Genomic DNA, 13967 nt, shown 5'->3' on the forward strand with positions numbered 1-13967 from the left:
CTCTGTGTAAAATGTAAATAAAAACAGAATCCAATGATTTGCAAATCATGTAAACCCATATTTAATTGAAAATAGCACAAAGACAACATATCAAATGTTGAAACTGAGAAATTTTATTGTTTTATGAAAAATATATGCTGCCAGCAACAGGTTTCAAAAAAGTTGGCACAGGGGTATGTTTACCACTGTGTTGCATCACCTCTTCTTTCAACAACACTGTGAAATGTCCCATTTATGCCTCATATAGGATTTCAACTGCTCAACAGTTCGGGGTCTCCTTTGTCGTATTTTTCGTTTCATGATGCGCCAACTGTTTTTGTTGGGTGACAGGTCTGGACTGCAGACAGGCCTGTTTAGCGTCCGGAGTCTTCTACTATGGAGCCATGCGGTTGTAATACCTGCAGAATGTGCTTTGTCATTGTCTTGCTAAAAATATGCAAGGCCTTCTCTGAAAAAGACGTTGTCTGGATGGCAGCATATGTTGCTTCAAAACCTGTATATATCGTTCAGCATTAATGGAGCCTTCCCAGACGTGCAAGCTACCCAAGCCATGGGCACTAATGCACCTTCATACCATCAAGGACGCTGCCTTTTGAACTGTGCGGTGATGACAAGCTGGATGGTCCCTCTCCTCTGTACCCCGGAGGACACAGCGTCCATGATTTCCAAAAAGAATTTGAAATTTTGATTCGTCAGACCACAGGACACTTTTCCATTTCACCTCAGACCATCTTAAATGAGCTCAGGCCCAGAGAAGTCAGCAACGTTTCTGGATCATGTTTAGATATGATTTCTTCTTTGCATGGTAGAGTTTCAACTTTTGTGGATGCAGTGACGAACTATGTTCACAGACAATGGTTTTCAGAAGTGTTCCTGAGCCCGTGCATTGATTTCCACTATAAAGTCATATCTGTTTTTTATACAGTGGCACCTGAGGACCCAAAGATCATGGCCATCCAATACTGGTTTTCGGCCTTGTCCCCAGCACACACTGACTTCTCCGGATTCTCTGAGTCCTTTAATGACCATAGATGCTGAAAATCCCAAATTCTTTGCAATTTTACGTCGAGGAACATTATTCTTAAATTGCTGCACTTCAGTGGATCTCCAGGCTGTACTTCAAAGAAACACAACAGCACAACAACTGATTTTCAGAGATTTATTAACTATACTACTATTTACAGGGTAAATGCAATGATTAGTAGAATGAAAAATGGAGCAGAAAACCAGGTTTAAGCAATGGTGAGAGAGAATGATTGGTGGCTATTTACAAATACGCTGTACAACTAAATGGTAAACAACTATATCTACGAATGGAATCTGATGATTGAATATTATTTAATCTCGAATTCAACCCAGTCATGAACAGAATGTTAAGATCTCACCTGCTGTGAGTTGCACTACTGGGGGTTGGCGTGTTGTTTTTTAAATAGCGATGATGTGAAGATGATGGAGGAAACTCCGCTGACACCGTCTTGTTTGTGTATAAAAGGTTTATTACAAAGAAGTCCAGCATCAAATCAAGCACCATGGATTGCCTGAGAGAGGAGTCGAAGCCAATATGAATCTCCTCTGAATAACAGCTCTAACTATCTGCTTATATGGGTTGGTTGTTTTCGTGAACCGAAGACAAAATATATGGTCCATACCAAAAAAAGGCCTCATTTTCCTGAGACAGAGAGGCACCCATCTACCGTGGCACCTTTTGAACTGGGGTCCCTAACTAAACATACCAAACCCATGTCACATACCCTGTGGAACTTCAGATACTACAGGCCCATGTTTAAAGGCATTATCCGTTTTCTCCTTTTGTTTCAACTAAAGGAGTAAGCAACTTTCTATAGAACTTTTAATTGTTTAATCTGGAGTTTATCTCTCACACATCCATCTTCCACCATGTCCATAAAATAAATGTATGTATATGTCTCTGTGGCCTGTGGTCTGTTTGTGGAAAAGGGGTCTTTTGTCTCTGTTTCCTACCAGTTTGATAGTTTGATGGTGGGGAGAGTGAGAAAGTGTCAGTTCCGTAGCCATAACTCTGCATGTCTTTCCTATGAACTTATTTGAATGGCTTGTGGCTGACGCTAGGCTGGGTATGTCTGCTACATGAGCTCCAGCTGAACCTTTGAATGGATTGTGTGTCTTTCACAGTGTAGTTGCTCTATGAAGGTATCACTTCACAGCCAGTGTGGAGAGGAGGAATTACAGTCACCAACAAGTCTTTTTTTGTAATGTACACATGGCATATAAAAATTGTATTCAGCCGGACTTGGGGAAAAAAAAAATCTATACATGAAAATGTATACATATACTGGGCTTCAATGGGAATAAAATAGTACACAGTATGATCATACTTTGTTCATATCAGGTTTATATATTAACAGATAAAATGGTTGTTGAGTCTTAGAAGCCTTTAAGCTACTTTTTGAATTATTTAAAAAAAACAATGAAGACTCAGTGTTGAAGAACAAAATCATAACTTACCATTGTAATTTAACAACTTCTCTACAAGATTAAAGCCACCTTCATAACCTTTTGTTCTGGTCCATATATCCTACCAGGTCCTTCACATGTGTATGGGTGGCAGGCAGAATTATAATCAAAGTGAGATGGTTTGTTTTGTAATTCTGATGCCTTCCCCTGTGTATGTTTCTGACATTAGGGGTCATGGAAACTCTCAGGTGCACCAGTGGAGCATCACAGGATGAAAGTCAGACAGGAGGCTGCTTTATTGGAACGAGATAAAGGATATGGAGAAGCTCAGGTTTGGACCCGCTCTAAAAACTTGCAGACATGATTATAAGAGTCACTTCATCAACTGAGATTTAAAAAAAAACAAAAACATTTTCCCGTGGTCCGTCCTAGGCAACATTGGAGAAAGATCTAGGCAAAACAACTGATTTGAAAGATTCAAACCAAATTCAATATGATTTACTAATTGTTGTTGGACTTCAGGTTGTTGATCTGGATGAAGAGATTTACAATAACATCTCAAAACAAAGCTTTAAATCAGGTAAGAGTACACATTCCCTTAATTTTTTAGCATGCTTTTTTTTTTGTTCATAATGGTTTTGGTAAGTTAATTTGAGCATGCAATATTATTCTGTATTATCTTCACAGCCATACAGACAGTGAAGGCGCTTCAGGCTCAGCAGGACAGTAGGTATGAGCTCCCTTCAACCTCAGCTTTGTCTGGTGTTCAGCCTGTGCATGCCTCAGTCCCCGTTCATGCTCACCATGAGGTGGACAACATCCAGGTCAGTCAATTTGGCATCTAAATGATTTTTCTGAAAATAATTTCCTACTACAGGAAAATGCACGTTTTTGTTGGTTCAACTGCAGTCCCAAAGACCACCTCAGTTCAGTTTGAACTTTGCATGTCTACCTTCTGTGAGGTAATCTCAATGTGATGATACTGGATGGGCATATTAAGAATAGACACCACTGCAATTTCTCAAGTAAAATAAAAGCTTAATGCAAAACATTCTGATTTAATTCAAGTAAAATTCATTATTTTGACATAATCCCAGGTTTTCCACTGCATACATCCTTTCTCTTTGCTGTTCTACTGACCTGAAGGATATCTGGCATGTTGTCTCTCAGATGTGTTTATGGGTCAGGTTTACAGAAGGTGCAAAAATCCTGACTTAATTGCTTTATTGCTTGCATCTGCTTTTATTCACACTTTGGGGAGGCGAGTCGTCTAAATGTAATGGATGGTTTTCATAGTTTGTTAGTTTCTGCTTTTTTACTTCAGACCTCATGGTCCCACCATGAGGTCCTCCCAGCGCTAGTGATAAATTGTGTTGCCAATATCATTTCAGTCCTACAAAGTATTAGGGTGTATTGATAATTTTCAGTTTATCTAAATATTACATGTCTTGTCAGATCAGTAATTTGATAAGATGGGATTGTTTTCAAAGTCACCATGTTACCTCATTTAAATGCATTGTGATGAGTTAAGACTGAAGATAAGACTATTGATCTCCAGAGGGGAAATTCAAATGTCCACTAAACAGTCCAAAGAGGTAGGAAACAGATAAAGAACAGAGTTTAAATCTGAAAATAAGAGTAAAGATACTAACAAGTCACCCAGGAAGATGACCAGAGCACAGTGGGTTGGTGTGTCATGAATCTCAGGAAGTTAAGGTTTTATAGGTAGTAATTGTTTTGGTTTGTACCAAAACAACTGATAAATGGGCAGTGTATTAAATATGGTTGTTTGTTTTCAAAGGGAGTGGTGATTGATGATCCAGAGGACTCTGAGGCACAGCCATCCTCAGTACCTGCAGCCATGCCTGTAATGACTGAAACCACGTCCACAAAAGTCCCTCATCAATCAAATGCAGACGTCACAGGGACCCATATCAAAGTCCCTAAGTCAGCTGACAAGGCTAACACCCGTCTGACTGTTTCCAGATGTAGTAAAGATGCATCAAGTCTACATGTGTCCAAAAGTGGGACAAACACAGCCATTTTGCATTTTGGTTCCACAGGAAATAACGCCAAAGATAAAATCCCTCCAAACAAAAGTGTGGAACCATCAAAAGCCATAACCTCTTCCAATATAGTTGGGACATCTCAAACCGCAGCAACTTCAAATTCTGCTACCCTCACCAAATCCAAGACAGCCATCTCCAAATGTACTGCCAAATGGATAGCATCCACCACCAAAATGGCTACAGCCAATCCCAATTCTAGTATAACCACCATCTCCTCAGTTCCCACCTCCAACTGTACTACAACCACCATGAAACGCAGAGAAACTAACTACAAATGTACAGCAACAACCTCCACTGCCACTGCAGCCACCACCAAATTGACTGCAAGTTCCACCATCGGTACTGCAACCAACTCTAAATACACAGCAGCCTCTTCCAAATTTACAGGAACCGCCCCCATCTATAGTGGAGGGGGTTCCTGTCATACAACCAAAACCACAAATTCCGCACCAGGGTCCAAACCACTGGAAAGCAGTGCTGGAGCCGCATCCAAAGTTACAGCGACTTCATATAAAGCTGCACCCAGCTCTCGAATGGGATCCACAGTGGGGCCTGAAGCCGCCCGCAGAACTAAGCCTTCTGAAACAACATCCAGAATTACGGTCACATCTCAAGCTACAGGGACTGTTATGGCCACTGATGTGGCAACATCAGTTAAATGTAAAAATACTGAGGCCTCTGATGTTGCACCACATATTCATAAGAGGAGTCCATCTGCTGCTCCCTACCAGACCACACCCATGTCTGTCAGGTCTGAGCACAAGAATCTACCCACAGGGCAATCACATACCTCAAAGCCAAGAGAAAACTTTCCTAAAGTTGGTAAGTATTATTATTTATATGGAAAAATCGTGCAGTAAGCCTGCGAATTTCTTTCCTCTCAACTAATTCTGGTTTTATTTAGAGGTCTGCGCATTTGTCTTGCAGGCATGGAGCATGTGATTACAGTGATATGTGGGGAAAAGCAGAAAGTCTTCTGTCTGCTGTGCTCAATCAAGATGATCGACTCCAATCACGTGGTCCGCGCCAACCACAAGCGTAACTATGTGGTGGGTGAAAATGTAAGAAGCTTGTAAAGCAGGGCAGTATTACAGATGTTAACTGTGTGCTTTGAATTTTCTGTCCAGAAACGGATGTACCCTCATTTGACTGGCAAGCTGGAGGAGAGTAAATTGAACAAGATAGTGGCCCATTTAGCTGAGGCTGAGAAAGACGTAGGATCTCAGAGGAGCCAGGTGAGCTGCACAAGTCTCCTCACACAGTCAATATGATTAAAAATGAACAGCCTGTGTGGTAGTTGATTTTTGTACATATTGTATCACATCCTTAAAGCGGATTTGGTCCACTTTAAGTAAGCAGTGAATAACCATTTTAATAGAAACTAAGGGGAATCGTACTCGCGCAAAGAAATTGTGCTAGATTGTAAAAAAAAAAAAAAAAAAAAAATCAAGTACAATGCAACAATAAATGATTCTTGTCTTCAGTGCATAGATCAGTGATATTTGAGAGTACTCTGCAGTGGAGTGAGGTGGTTTACATTGTAGTGCACAGGAAGATGAATCATTAGTGAAATGCAGTGTATTGAATTCATGTACATTGGTACAAGGTATTGGTAGAGGAAAGAGAAGGCTCACTGGACTAACAGACTGTGGACTGAAATGAAACGGATACATATCCATTATAACGTACATCAGTAAGACAGCTTGTATATTTATTAAACAAAGTAGCTTGTTGTGCTTTGTAGTTAACATGTATGATTTTGTCTTTCTTTCTGCTAGAGTATAGCAGTGACAAGTGATGAGTACAAATTGCTGGGTGATCTCTCTGACATGGAAGGTAAAGATATTCCAATATTAAAAAATATATAATATATATATGATATAAATAAAAATAATTCTATGACTTCCTAAGAAAGAGGTTTAGCCAGACCAGGCCCTGTGCTTTGTTGAACTCTAGTAGCAGTGGAGCAGAAGGGACTGAAGAACTTTTCATTTAAAAAAAAAAAAAAAAATATATATATATATATATATATTTTATCTATATATTTTTATTTAGAAAGCAGGATAAAAATATTTCTTAGAAGGAAAACAACAATCTGAGCTTTGTAACGACTAAATGTGCTGTAATGGTAAATTACATTTGTAGAAATAGTTTAGGCGAAAAAAAATAAGAATAATCCAATAATCACTTTTTTATTTGAAGATGGAATTCAAATTGTCTGAGTAAGAAAGTCACATGGTATCAGAGTGGCAGTCATGCAGAGAGAGAGAGTGACATATCTCAAACCAACTTTGGAGGACAGATGTCCAGATGTTGTCAAAAAAAAAGCCCTGATGGAGTCTTTATGTTAGTTTGGACGTGTGGATGTGGATCCTAGTAGCATGCCTGGACCCTGACCAGTATTACTGCATATGGGCGTGGTTTTCTTCCAAGGTCTGTGCACAGCTGCTTCATGTGTGCTGTATATGCTCTCCAGCAGCGACTCTTCATCAGGTTCATACAGTTTCAGACATGAACCCTCTGCATGTGACTGTTTGAAGCACGTTATATCAAAATCACATTCACTGTATAAATTAATGGTTTTTAGCGACCAGTGATCAACAATATAAAGTAATGATCATTGTATAAATTGTTATGTAACTTTATTGTCTAACCTATTTGCTAGTGACAGTACAAAATTATGAAATACTTGGTCACTGCATCAAAGAAAAGGTCTTTTTTTTTTTATTGGAAGCCACAAAGTAACATACCTCTTTAGTTTGGAGCTTTGAGGGGTAAATGTCCCATCGGCTGAAAGTAATATATTTCTCTGCCTGTCCATATTTAAGGAATAATGAGTATTTGACACCAATTTACCGTGATAGGGTTGATATCTCATTGTTGATACATGTAATTCAGGAGGGCACTCACATCAGTTGTTAATAGAGAACATTTTAATTTTTGTAAACTTATGTTTGTTTACATATTTGTCCATTTGTTCTATTTAATTAAACATGGTATGATAGAAAATGGTAAACTTTGCAGGAACATTGCGCACAATGAATTATTTAATTTATTTTAATGGAGGGGACAGTTTTATACATATTGTCATTGTTTTGGTTTTAATTCCCTTTTCTCTCTGTCTCTTTCCTCTCAGCTCTAGAAAGAGTGAAAAAATTGCTGAAAAAGAGAAACCTGCGAGCCCAATCATCTTCCACAACTGAGAATGCAGGGGCTTTGAGACAGCAAGGTGCCTTTGCCAGTCCATGTGAAGTTTCAAGCTCAGATGATGGTAAGTTCATACGTCATTTCTGAGAATCAAGTTTGAAATTTATCTGCAAACATGCAAATACACTTGAACTTAAAATTTTGTACTTACATTCCAGAGGGTATATTGCTGTCTTTGGATTTATTGACACCGTAGTTGAGGTTTTTTTTTTCTGACTATTTTTGATGATTGAGAAACTCATTACGTATTTTGAGATGTTATTAGATGTTATTGTGATGTCCTGTGGATGAGATACACAGATCTGGATTATAGTAGACTAATTACTGCAATTTCTGTCTCTCAGGGACGTACATGCCACAGAATGAAATGTCGGGACTTTCTACTAACAACAAACCAAACCAGGAGAACAAACATGGGCTCCAGACACCACTGGGCTGTATGCCAGGTAGGAACACAAATGCAAATGAATCTTTGGAAAAAAATCTCAAAAAGATATTTCTTCTGAAATTGTACACTGCTGAATAAACTACTGGTCTTAATTCAGAAATTAAATCCAACTTGAGAGAGAAAGCGGGTCGGTCAGACAGAGCTCAGAAGTGGACTGATAAACACCCAGAAGCTCATGACCTGATTCCAGACCAACTTCAGACATGTGTGGGCTTCAAAGGTCATCCAGACCCCATCCCAGCTCCAAGCATGTTGCATCAAGCTGCACACACAAAAGGTGTAATATATCTGTGGTTGTCATTACACATTTCCCAAAAGAAAATCAGACTGCATAGTGTACACATGTACAGCTAGACCAATAAATGATTTCTGCTCTGCTTAGTGACTGTCAAACAGGAAAGGTTTGAGCCAAATGTGGAGGCTCAGGCTCATGTTGAAGTCACACCTGCAATTCAGAGTCCTGGTAAATACTCATGCTAATTCCACATGCTCATTTCCACATGATTTCATTATTGAAAGTAAATTTGAAGAGCATGACTCTTGCAGCATTAATATTCTTAGCCACTATCAGTTTTTGTGATGTGTTTTTTGTTGTTTTGTGGACTTGATTGCAGATATTGCAGATATTGCTGTTAAATATAAAATGTCTTACATTGTTAGTCTTTGCGATTCCGTTATTGTTTGTATGTTTGTCTCTTACTTCTGTGTCACATCTGCCATCTCCCTCTTCCTTAACTCCCAGCAGAATCTGTAGACACCTTTGCTCAAACCCCTCATAAACACCAAGAGGCCTCTGAAAACAGACAGCAGCAGGAGAGAAATGACCCAGAGATTCAAGACACAGAGAAAACATCACCTGTAATATCCCCCAGCCCAGCTTTCTCTTCTGCAGCCTTGGATGTAGAACAGCAGAACCAATCAAGACCCAGCCTCAAAGCAGGAGCAGGACATGTACCAAAACACCCAGGGTGCAGACCAGGACCTGTGCAGGACAGCACATCACAGGCGCTTCCAAAAATTTCAGTGGGTAGGTATTATGCATTTAGCATACACTGCATGAATTGGTGGCTCTTGTCATTTAACATACTAATTTGTTATTTTGTACTGCTGTCACAGGGGAAAGAATTCAGGGCTGCAGTAATATTTCCAGATACTTGACAGTGAGGGGACTGGACACAGAACCAATCATAGGTGGGTGTGTCCATCATTTCACAGTAATCCCATCCAGCTCCTATTATTTCAAGTCACTGCACCGAAGCATACAAACATACATGTTATACATGCATGATTGTGTCCTCACCAGGTTTGGGTAACATGTGGGAATGTCGAGGGAAATCTGAGATGTCATTCTTCTTGTGTGAGAGCTGCAGTGAGATGCTCTCCCACAAGGACGTCATTCAGCATGTGGTCAGCGTGGACCACAAGTTAAATTACATTGTGAGTGGTGTCTCAGTAAAGCATAGAAAACATCTAAACAGCAAATGTATTAATTTGCACCCATATTTTTTAATGATATGATATGCATGTCTTTCAGCTGATGCAGTATCCACACCTTCTGTCGTGCTGGCAGGAGAACCTGACCCAAGACAAGAAACTGGAAAACTTAAACAGTATTACCAAGCTACTCTCACAGCAGGAGCGTTACAACGAGATAGATGCGCAGGTATCCCATTGGGTGTCTGTGTAATGCATGTGTCAGAGTGGAGTGATTTGGCAAGATCTGTTTAATGAGCTATTTGAGCATGTTTGTCATCTTTCTGAGGTGGACAAGAAATGTTTGTTAAGATTTCGCAACCGTGCTTCATTTGCCTGGAAAAAATAAGTTAATGGACAAAGAGTAAATGCTTATTCATTATTGAAATTGTTACCCTGTATGTTTTCTTTCACAAAGGTTGTAATGCTGGGAAAGGAGCTATATGAATGTGTGCAGACAGCTCCATTCAGTGAAGGTAACAGTAGGTTTAATTTGCAGCTGTTGCAGAGTTTCTGGTGAATGGGATTATACAGTAATGAGTATCAACTGATTGATTTTTGTAGCTTTAAAAATGGTTCAAAACATCAAGAAAGACGAGAAAGTGAGCGTCTTCTGTCTACCCACCAGTACTCCACAACAAAGGGGTAAGTTCCACCAGCCCAGTAAGGGTCTATTTTTCCCCATTCCTACACACTGCTTAACTAGGCAGAGTATGGGTGTGAGCTATGACATTTGATTTCTTTTGCACAGACAAACAGTCAGAGAAACGGCAGAGTCGAAAGGAATCTCTTCCAATGGAGGCACCTGAGACAGACCAGAGAAGTGACAATGGTATGAAATGTCCATGTGTTGTTTATGTACCAAAGTACAATGTTTATTTCTGCTGTAAAGATGAGCATTTTAACACGGCGGTCGAGGATGATTAACTCGCTTTTGGAGTCAGCCTCAAGTGGTCATTTGAAAAACTTCCATGTTGGCTTCATTTTTCTGCGTTGTACAGTGTATATACAGTATATATGTATGTCCTCGAGCCACTTCTTTAGCAGGTGAAATTCTTATTCACTTTTGCATTTGATACTGTACCACTGGAAATCCATTTCCTGAGATTTATGGAGGACTCAAAGATGAGGCTTATCATTTTCTAAATTTAAGCTTTTTTCTTGTGTTCTCCCATGGTCTCACGGTCTCTTAGGAGCAAGACAGAAACCAGAAAAACATTTGGAGGAAGAGACTGCAGTGGCTGGAGATTTGGATGGGCTCAAACACAGAACAGTCTCGAGTCCTCTGGATGTTGCCAGTGCCTCCTCAAAGGCTGATTCTGTTATCTTTCCATTCCCTGGTGCTGGCACATGTCTCAATCCCCAAGAGACCTGCAGGAGCCCTTTCATGCAACCAGAGCTCGGACCACCGGTGTCTCAGCACCAAAGCCCTGTCATTGAGATGCAAGTGAGACAGGCAGAGGTACAAGTAGAGCCCCAATTTGTCTGTAGGCCTTCTGTTAGTCCTACTAACAGAACTACTGAAACCCCTCCAGTGTCTCCCAGAGATAAATGCCTTTCATCCAGGAAAAGGCCAGCCGATACATCTGTTGAGACACTGTACAGAACTTCCACCGATAACCCCCAACTCAAGGATCCTTTGCCAGCCAAATGCACACTTAGTTCACTGCAGCAGAACTGTCAGCCCAGCCCTGACCCAGCCTGCGACTCCACTTGGGTTTGTCATCTGCCCATTAAACCCATCATAACTGCCAGGACGGACCTAACTAACCAGCAATTGATGGGTGGCTGTAAAGGACAGGACCACACTGAGGTGTTCATTCAGGGCGCTCCCAGTTCCTCCACAGTTGAAACAGCAAACCCCAGTACCGCTCTGGCAGCTTCAGGACAGTGTGGTCAGCACAGCAAAATGGTTTATGTCACAAATGGAAATTCAGGTCACCTTTCCTCTGAGGCTGTTGCAGGTTATTCAGCACCAGACAACCTACCTGTTAACACTGGGGTGTTATACCAAGGGTACAGTGCAAGTGGGCTCTACCCAAACAGGATACACCCAGAGAAGGAAGCAATCTGGGGGAATCTGCAATCATTTGGACACAGTTTACCAAGTCCAGTTAGCCTGGCAATGCACCAGCAGCTGCAGCAACACCAGCAGCTGCAGCAACACCAGCAGCTGCAGCAACACCAGCAGCAACAGCTGCAACACCAACAGCTTCAGCAACACCAGCAGCTGCAGAAATACCAACAGCTTCAGCAACACCAGCACCAGCTGCTGCAGCAAAACCCTCAGCTGCAGCTGCATCAAGACCAGCAGCAACAGCTGCTACAGCAACAGCTGCTGCAGCAAAACCCTCAGCTGCAGCTGCATCAAGACCAGCAGCATCAGCTGCTACAGCAACAGCTGCTGCAGCAAAACCCTCAGCTGCAGCTGCATCAAGACCAGCAGCATCAGCTGCTACAGCAACAGCTGCTGCAGCAAAACCCTCAGCTGCAGCTGCATCAAGACCAGCAACAACAGCTGCAGCAGCAGTACGTCTCATGGACAAGTGCCAACCTGGCTCATGGAGATGACACAGTGACCAGTGCTTACTTGGGCAGCATCACTCAGCATAACCATTCACAAAGCTTAATTGACCCAAACAAGTACAGTGCCCAAATAATTGTTCCAATGCAGAACAGCAGCAATATAATAACACAAAACACAGCCCAGCTTTACTTCAGACCTCCAGCCTTTCAGTGAGGGGTTTATCTGGATGAAGAAAAATTATTATCCCTTACCCCTTCACCTCATCAGGGTATAATATCTTGAGCTACTGCAGACCAAAAAACTGGAGACTGACCTTACAGACCCACATAATTTAAATCATTAATTTAAATTTGTTCAATAACAATAAATGTTCAAGTCAAGACAGTTTTCAGTTTGGACAGTCTTATTTTGAATGTGTTTTGTGTTTGTGTGCTCACATGTACACGTTGCTGTATATGTATATATTGCCACAGTAGGGAAGATGTATCAAATGGGTTCAAACTCCTGAAACACCTAATAGACATTAATTTTAAATGAAGGTAACTAATATTCTGTTGGAGTAGTGATTACTTCAGTATATTGTAAATATGTTTAAAAGTTTTGCTTGGTTTGACTATGAATATTGAGTTTGTAAATGTTTTGTAAACCCATTGAAAATGAGATTATTAAACTGTTCAGTTTTTAATATTTTTATTGTCTCATTTTCAGGAGCTCTGTGATTTTGGAAGGAGTTTTATATTCTTATTTTGTTCAATTTAATAAAATTGTATTGTAAAATGGAGATCTCCTGTTGAATGTGTGTGTTGAACATCAGAATTCTTTCTTTGCTAAGATTAGTTTACTGAAATGTAAGTCTTCAATTTTGGTTTTACACGTAAATTCTTCTTATTGTTTAGGGAACATCTGCCGTCTTTAGGACAGTTTGACACTAATGTGTAAAGAGCTAGTAGACAGAATTGGGAGAAATGAGCTGTCTTGTGCCTTCAGTCGTCCATATCACGGTGTTAATGACCCCACAGAAGTTAAATGCCTGGAACTTCCCACTAGTCAGCTAGAACTGAAGAAGCCTTTCGATTGAGAGGTGAAATGTCTTCAAGAGCCTCAGTTAAGTCCAGTTGCCTGAGATATCATGACCTGGATGACAGAATCTTCTTGAGTTAGGTTATTATCCTCACATGACTCCCACTATAGAGGCATGGATAGAGGATTTGATCAGTTTGAGGACACACACAAGCTAAATTATCGTAGGGAGACTATGGGCGAGGCTCACAGGTGGCTTGTTTCTTCTCTTTTTTAGCCATGGTGAAAATTCCTGAAATATAAAGACGCATGAGAGAGAAGATGTCTTTCTTGGATTTATTCTTAGACTTGCAAGCAGTCAGACAACCATTAACAGTTTTAGAGAGCTGTTTTGGGCAGTCAGCTTTTTTAGAGCACCTAGAAACACTATCTACTGCTGCTTCTTTTTGCTCTCCTGCACACAAATTACCACGCATTTACTTTGTTAGCAGTGTTTTGACATATCAGGTGGCTTTATATTTAACCGCTGAAAAGAAAGAAACATTGACCAGAGTCAGACCAACTAGTCAACACTTGAGTTTGGCTGTTTTATTTGTGCACAGAGGACAGATCTGGTGCATATGATCCATCATATGTGTGCACTCATGTAACCTTATTTTAACCTCTTTGTATTTGATAAGCCGTCCCAATTAGAGCTGAACTGGCCTTGACTGTGGTAAAGGAGTAGTTTTCAATCAGCATCCTTTTCATGCATATTGGTCTTTTACTCCTGTGCAGCCTGAAACCACCA

At 40.5% G+C, this 13967-nt stretch overlaps 1 protein-coding gene across 5 annotated transcripts in view; it reads left to right on the top strand.

Moving 5' to 3' along the window:
• LOC139633785 (uncharacterized) overlaps positions 1 to 12938 on the top strand; it is a 38136-nt gene extending 25198 nt beyond the window's left edge. For 2 of the 5 annotated variants that reach the window (XM_071499711.1, XM_071499716.1), the window contains 19 exons: positions 2663 to 2764; positions 2956 to 3013; positions 3121 to 3257; positions 4235 to 5324; positions 5430 to 5551; positions 5630 to 5737; positions 6281 to 6338; positions 7639 to 7773; positions 8054 to 8155; positions 8255 to 8434; positions 8540 to 8620; positions 8900 to 9184; positions 9274 to 9348; positions 9461 to 9594; positions 9692 to 9820; positions 10049 to 10106; positions 10195 to 10275; positions 10382 to 10462; positions 10824 to 12938. In XM_071499711.1, the coding sequence (XP_071355812.1) occupies positions 2663 to 2764; positions 2956 to 3013; positions 3121 to 3257; positions 4235 to 5324; positions 5430 to 5551; positions 5630 to 5737; positions 6281 to 6338; positions 7639 to 7773; positions 8054 to 8155; positions 8255 to 8434; positions 8540 to 8620; positions 8900 to 9184; positions 9274 to 9348; positions 9461 to 9594; positions 9692 to 9820; positions 10049 to 10106; positions 10195 to 10275; positions 10382 to 10462; positions 10824 to 12370 (4563 nt within the window). In that variant the 3' untranslated portion in view covers positions 12371 to 12938. The remainder of the gene's footprint in view (positions 1 to 2662; positions 2765 to 2955; positions 3014 to 3120; positions 3258 to 4234; positions 5325 to 5429; positions 5552 to 5629; positions 5738 to 6280; positions 6339 to 7638; positions 7774 to 8053; positions 8156 to 8254; positions 8435 to 8539; positions 8621 to 8899; positions 9185 to 9273; positions 9349 to 9460; positions 9595 to 9691; positions 9821 to 10048; positions 10107 to 10194; positions 10276 to 10381; positions 10463 to 10823) is intronic. The other 3 variants (XM_071499712.1, XM_071499713.1, XM_071499715.1) reach the window with 3 other exon arrangements.
• Positions 12939 to 13967: the final 1029 nt, after the last annotated feature.

This window comes from Trachinotus anak, unplaced genomic scaffold, assembly GCF_046630095.1.
Source record: "Trachinotus anak isolate AG129_WGS33_773 ecotype Australia unplaced genomic scaffold, CSIRO_AGI_Tana_v1 ptg000016l, whole genome shotgun sequence".
In the NCBI taxonomy this organism is placed as follows: Eukaryota; Metazoa; Chordata; class Actinopteri; order Carangiformes; family Carangidae; genus Trachinotus; species Trachinotus anak.